The sequence below is a fragment of the Danio aesculapii genome, chromosome 7 (genome assembly GCF_903798145.1).
Source record: "Danio aesculapii chromosome 7, fDanAes4.1, whole genome shotgun sequence".
NCBI lineage: Eukaryota > Metazoa > Chordata > Actinopteri > Cypriniformes > Danionidae > Danio > Danio aesculapii.
Window position 1 is genome coordinate 71134850 of NC_079441.1, and position 7038 is coordinate 71141887.

Here is a 7038-nt window from a genome sequence, read left to right on the forward strand (position 1 = left end):
AGTCTTGGGTCCATGCGGGCTCCAGTAGGTCTTCTGCAGTATTGGTGATGATTGGGATGCAGTTCAACAGATGATTCATCAGAAAAATCCACCTTCTGACACTCCAAATGATCAACCAGAAGTCAAGTTATTATTTGGTCTCACAACTGGGATCGACCATAAGACTTTTGTTAAATGCTTAAACAACACTTTATATTCTAATTATTATAACTATTAAAAAAACTATCATAAGCATGATTAATCAGCTTTATGTTACGCATTTGCGGTTTATTACAGCATTAACGTGCTTGAGAATGCCTTGTTTATTATATTTTGGTTTCTGAGCTAAAAACAAGTGTTATATTAATTTAAAATATAATAAAATCTGGTGTGTTTTATATGTTATATAAGCGCAGAACATCACTGGGAAACACATACACACTTATTCACACACACACACATACACTATGGACAATTTAGCCTAGCCAATTCACCTGTATCGCATGTCTTCAAACGCAAACTCCACACAGAAACGCCAGCTGACCCAGCCGAGGCTCGAACCAGCGACCTTCTTGCTGTGAGAAAAATGGGAATTTACCATATGAATTTAAGTTTGTAGATAAATTAAGAGTGGAAATAAATGTACAATCCGGATCCAGCAGGTGTCGGTGTTTCTCCGCGCCTTCGACACGACAAGAAGCCGAAGAAGAGCGAATAATTTTCTGTTTACTTTTTAAGATAAATGAAGGCTCGTCTATCTCATGTGCGTTTTCATATAACTTTTATTTTATTTAGCGGAAAAAGCACAGATATATCTGTATAATATTTAATGTGTTTCCCCTAAAAGCCGCTCAAACATCTCGCACGTGTTTCTCATTTCCATTCAGTTGTTTTTAAACGCAGGAACTCATATAAGGTAAACGTTTATTACATGACATTATCAAATACCGTATGAATAATTTACTCAAAGTGTTTTAATTACTAATACTGATGTGTTTTTGTGTTTTTTTCAGCGTGGGAAGCAGACATGGCAGTTTTCCCTCAGCTGTCAATGAATCCAGAAGTGCGGGAACATCTACATAAAGTTTACACCAATGCCGAGGTTTGTTGACATGAAAGAAATACACACTGCAGGTAAATCTTTTTTTATTCGCTTTAGTCCCTTTATACATCAGGGGTCGCCACAGCGGAATGAACCGCTAACTATTCCAGCATATGTTTTACGCAGCGGATACCCTTCCAGATGCAACCCAGTACTGGGAAACACCCATACACACTCACATTCACTACGGCCAATTTACTTTATTCAATTCCCCTATAGTGCATGTGTTTGGGGTGTGGGCGAAACCGGAGCACCCGGCGGAAACCCACACCAACACTGGGAGAACATGCAAACTCCACACCGAAATGCAACTGACCCAGCCGGGACTCGAACCAGCAACCTTCTTGCTGTGGGACGATTGTGCTACTCACTGCGCCACCGGGCTGCCCTATATATATATATATATATATATATATATATAATGCTATGTGATTGGTGTGTGTGTTCTGCAGGTGGTATCTGAGCTGGGTGCAGATGTAGCGGAGCAGCAGTTTGAGGCTCTGCTGTGGTGTTTGTCTCATCCTCCTCTTTACACCTGTCTGAGGGTCAGCACACACCTGTGCCCATTGCGGGACGTCCAACAACGACTGCAGCAGCACCTGGAACAGACTGTATGTACTTGTGTGTGTTTGTGTGTTACATACACTCACTGGCCACTTTATTAGGTACACCTGTCTAATTACTTGTTAATGCAAAATTCATATCAGCCAATCACATGGCAGCAACTCAATGCATTTAGGCATGTAGGCATGGTCAAGATGATCTGCTGCAGTTGAAAGCGAGCATCGGAAGAAAGGTAATTTAAGTGACTTTGAACGTGGCATGGGTGATGGTGCCAGATGGGCTGGTCTGAGTATTTCAGAAACTGCTGATCTACTGGGATTTTCACGCACAACCATCTCTAGGGTTTACAGAGAATGGTCTGAAAAAGAGAAAATATCTGGTGAGCGGCAGTTCTGTGGGCGCAAATGCCTTATTGATGCAAGAGGTCAGAGGAGAATGGCCAGACTGGCTCCAGCTGATAGAAAGGCAACAGTAACTCAAATAAGCACTCGTTACAACCGAGGTCTGCAGAAGAGCATCTCTGAACACACAACACGTCCAACCTTGAGGCAGATGGGCTACAGCAGCAGAAGACCACACCGGGTGCCACTCCTGTCAGCTAAGAACAGGAAACTGAGGCTACAATTCACACAGGCTCACCAAAACTGGACAATAGAAGATTGGAGAAACGTTGCCTGGTCTGATGAGTCTCCATTTCTGCTGCCACATTCAGATGCTCGGGTCAGAATTTGGCAAAAACAACATGAAAGCATGCATCCATCCTGCCTTGTATCAACAATTCAGGCTGGTGGTGGTGGTGCAATGGTGTGGGGGATATTTTCTTGACACACTTTGGGCCCATTAGTACCAATTGAGTATCGTGTCAACACCACAGCCAACCTGAGTATTGTTGCTGACCATGTCCATCCCTTCTTGACCACAGTGTCTCCATCTTCTGATGGCTACTTCAAGCAGGATAACGCACCATGTCATAAAGCGTGAATCATCTCAGACTGGATTCCCGAACATGACAATGAGTTCACTGTACTCAAATGGCCTCCACAGTCAGCAGATCTCAATCCAATAGAGCACCTTTGGGATGTGGTGTAACGGGAGATTGGCATCACAGATGTGCAGCCGACAAATCTGCAGCAACTGCGTGATGCTATCATGTCATTATAGAGAAAAATCTCTGAGGAATATTTCCAGTACCTTGTTGAATCAATGCCATGAAGGATTATAGCAGTTCTGAAGGCAAAAGTGGGTCCAACCCGGTACTAGTAAGGTGTACCTAATAAAGTGGCCAGTGAGTGTATGTGGAGTTTAGATGTTTCAAAGCTTACTGCAATTATTTGTTTCAAATCTTGTGTTTTTCTGTGCAAACACACACACACACACACACACATTTTATTAAAGTAATAGATTTCCTAGAAACAACAGCATGAAAATAATATGAACTGAGACAATATAACAACTGCAAAATAGTTATTTTAAAATGCAAATGAATGTATAATTAAATATAGTATTGTCACATCCCCGGCTCGTTCCTGCTCACCCAATCCACCTTCTCCCTCACAAACCACCTCCATCCAATCCCGTGAACTTTCACCAGACTTCTAAGGACTTGCACCTGTTCCCCATTACCCATGGACACTACAAAGACCCACCTTCTCGGTTCACTCATTGGCCGGTATTAAAGTCAGATGGTTGTCTTCACCTTTTGCTCCTTCGTCTTCTCACCTTCTTCCATGGATGTTCCTTATGAGTCTTCGAGTCCTTCATACTGATGGAGGGAAGTGATTATTCTTATCTGATGTTTACTAGAAGATCTGCTATCACTCAGATGAACTGTGTGCTTGTATACTCCCCAACGGATGATCCTTATCTCCTTACTTATCCTTATTGATATAGTCGAAAGCATAGACTTGTGTACTGTTTACCAGAAGATCCACTACCAACTAGATGAACTGTGTATCTGTAAACTCTCCCACTGTGTCTACAGCGAGCGAACTTCTAGTGAGATCCAATGCTACACTATTGACACTCACAATGCTGTGTTTCAAGATCACAACAGCAAATACATCAACCCTTTGAATTCCCTTTGTGATTAGTGACTTTGTTTTGAATAAACCTTGTGAAAAGATAATCACCTCTGTCTTCCTTGTCTACCAGCGTGACAAGTATAGAATAGAAATATACAAAAACACTTGTTTGTTTTGTTTACCTGCATGTGAACATCAGAGATCATCAGAGCATGCAAACAACACATGCATAACACAGACACACTTTTTTTTTTGAGTGTACATTTAAATGCATATAAATATTATCATCACTTTTTTTTTTAAATGCAAGTTGTTGTACAGTGTGTTTATGTTAGTGTTGTGTGTTTTCAGCAGAGCAGATGTCCAGCTGTTCACACTCACCCTGAGCTTCCAGATGTGCTGCTGCTTCCTGTCTGCGGCCCCAGGTCAATACAGTTTGAATTCTAGCATGATGAAGAGCTCACCGTTAGAATCATTTTTTTGTTATTAAATATTTAGCTTTATTATATATTATATGTTTTCTATATTTTAATTATTTTATAGTTTTTTCTCTTTTTATTTTTTATATATTGCATAATGTTATTATTTATTATGCATTATTTATATATATTTATTATTTCACTTAGTCCCTTTATTAATCTGGGGTCGCAACAGCGGAATGAACCGCCAACTTATCCAGCACGTTTTTACGCAGCGGATGCCCTTCCAGCTGCAACCCATCACTGGGAAACATCCATACACATTCATACTCCTACACTATGGACAATTTAGCCTACCCAATTCACCTGTACCGCATGTCTATGATGAAGAGCTCGTCATTAGAGTCATTTTTTTATTATTAAATGTTTTACTTTATTATATATTCTCTGTATTTTATTATTTATCTTATATTTTTATATATTGTGTTTTATGTTTTCTATATTTTATTAATTATTATATAGTTTTTTCTCTTTATTTTATTATATATTGCCTGTATGGTATTATTTATCATGCATGTATTTATTTATATATATATATATATATATATTTATATATATATATATATATATATATATATATATATATATATATATATATATATATATATATATATATATATATATATATATATATATATATATATATATATATGGGAATGAATGTATATATTCATTCATTCATTTTCTTTTCGGCTTTGTCCCTTTTTTAATCTGGGGTCGCCACAGCGGAATGACCCACCAACTTATCCAGCAATTTTTTATGCAGCGGATGCCCTTCCAGCTGCAACCTGTCACTGGGAAACATCCATTCACACTCATACAATACGGACAATTGAGCCTACCCAATTCTACCGCATGTCTTTGGACTGTGGGGGAATCTGGAGCACCCAGAGGAAACCCACGCGAATGCAGGGAGAACATATATATATATATATATATATATATATATATATATATATATATATATATATATATATATATATATATATATATATATATATATATATATATATATATATATATATATATATATATATATATATATATATATTTCATTCATTTTTCTTTAGCTATGTCCCTTTATTATTCAGGGGTCGTCACAGCAGTATGAACTGCTATATATTTATATATAATTTATTTATTATAGACTTATTTATTATAGATTTAATTTAATTATATGTGTTCTATATGTTATTATTTATTATGTATTTATATACGTGTATATAATAATATATTTTATTATTTATTATATTTTTCATGTTATTATGTGTTCTATATGTTATTATTTATGTATTTTTATTTCATTATCTATTGTCTATATTTTATTATCTATTATATATTCATAATTTGTATATTTTATTTTAATATATATTTTCTATATTTTATGTTGTATTTTTCTATATTTTATTTTATGATAACATCCCTTTAAGCCTGTTATTAATAGTGTGTGTTTGCTCATTTTCAGGCCTGTGGAGCCTGTGGCGTCTGCAGTGATAGTGGGCTCTCAGTGTGGCAGTGCAGTTCTCAGAGGAGCTCATGTGTTCACGCCGGGCATCATCAGCACACACAAGTGTAAGAAAAACACACACACACAGACACTTCATCAGCATCTTTAGCATGTCGTTTAGAGTGTTTAGGCTAGTGCTTCATAAAGTGTTGCTGTTCTAAGGGTGTTGCATGAACGTTATTGGTCACACTTTACAATATGTTTGTATTAGTTAATGTGTTTACTAACATGAATAATCAATACATTTGTTGCACTATTAATTTATTTTTGTTAATGTTAGTTAAATGGGACCTATTATGCTTAAAATAAAGTGAGTTTTCCCTTAAAATTTGCAAAAAATCTGCCAATAGGGTGAGCAAAACAATGTTCTTTTAAAGTGAAAGCAAGATTATTTTATTTAGCACATGGGCGGATAATTTTGCTCGACCTGGTGCATATTAAATGTTGATTTAATGTTGTAAATATCTTCTGTATTTTCGGTCTCTGTCGTTCAGACATGAAAGCAGGTGATGTGGTGTCTGTGTTCTCTGACGTGGAGGGAAAATGCACACGAGGAGCCACAGAGTTCAATGGGAAGAAGGTGTTTGTGGGTAACGGAGTCTCAGAGGTCAATCGCTCAGAGTTATTCAGCTCCGATAAACCCGGCAGGTGAGACGGTTTGCTGTTGACCCCATCTAGTGGTCAGAACCAGAAATTTGGCGCACAGAAATTTTCTAGCTGTTGCGTGTACATCAGTTGTACACTCGGTGCATTGTGGGATTGATTGAGTGCACTTCATCACAGAAACCACTACAAATGGCTGCTCCCTCAAACACTGCACTATTTAAGGGGTGATTTCTGACACACCCTAGTCCTCTGTGCAGATGTTTTATCATGTTTGAGCTGGTTTATCATGTTTATCAGTGTGTTTTTTCTGTTATTTAGAGGTTTGGCCATCAGGATGACTGAGCCTCTCTATCAGAGCCCTTCATTTGATGGAGTTCTTACAGACGAGCTCTTTCTGCAGGTACACTTGATGCTTTAATTAGCCTAATTATGGGAACACTTCAGTTTAGGTCACAGTTCACAGTATTAACAAACCATAAACTAACACTACTATCTTAAACTAATAATTATCTGTTTATTAATAGTTAGTAAGGTTGAAGTTGGGTCTAGGTATTGGGTTGGATTAGGGTAGCAGAATAAAATCATAGGTTATAACTACTAATGAACAGTTAATAACTTTATAATATGCAGGTAATAAACCAGATATGACTTAAACTAGTGTTACCCTAATTTTTAATAATTCATCTAATCTAACATTATTAATAAACAAACAAATGTTACTAATTATATTGTATATTTTATATATATATAACTGTGGCTCAGTGGTTATTACTGCCCCTC

General features: G+C 37.0%; 1 protein-coding gene across 5 annotated transcripts in view; it reads left to right on the top strand.

Moving 5' to 3' along the window:
- The first annotated feature begins 675 nt into the window (after nucleotides 1-675).
- nsun6 (NOP2/Sun RNA methyltransferase 6) overlaps nucleotides 676-7038 on the top strand; it is a 44980-nt gene continuing 38617 nt past the window's right edge. For 4 of the 5 annotated variants that reach the window (XM_056462450.1, XM_056462449.1, XM_056462451.1 and 1 more), the window contains exons 1-7: nucleotides 676-895; nucleotides 993-1081; nucleotides 1534-1692; nucleotides 4018-4091; nucleotides 5611-5717; nucleotides 6147-6300; nucleotides 6577-6658. In XM_056462450.1, the coding sequence (XP_056318425.1) occupies nucleotides 1007-1081; nucleotides 1534-1692; nucleotides 4018-4091; nucleotides 5611-5717; nucleotides 6147-6300; nucleotides 6577-6658 (651 nt within the window). In that variant the 5' untranslated portion in view covers nucleotides 676-895; nucleotides 993-1006. The remainder of the gene's footprint in view (nucleotides 896-992; nucleotides 1082-1533; nucleotides 1693-4017; nucleotides 4092-5610; nucleotides 5718-6146; nucleotides 6301-6576; nucleotides 6659-7038) is intronic. The other variant, XM_056462453.1, reaches the window with a different exon arrangement.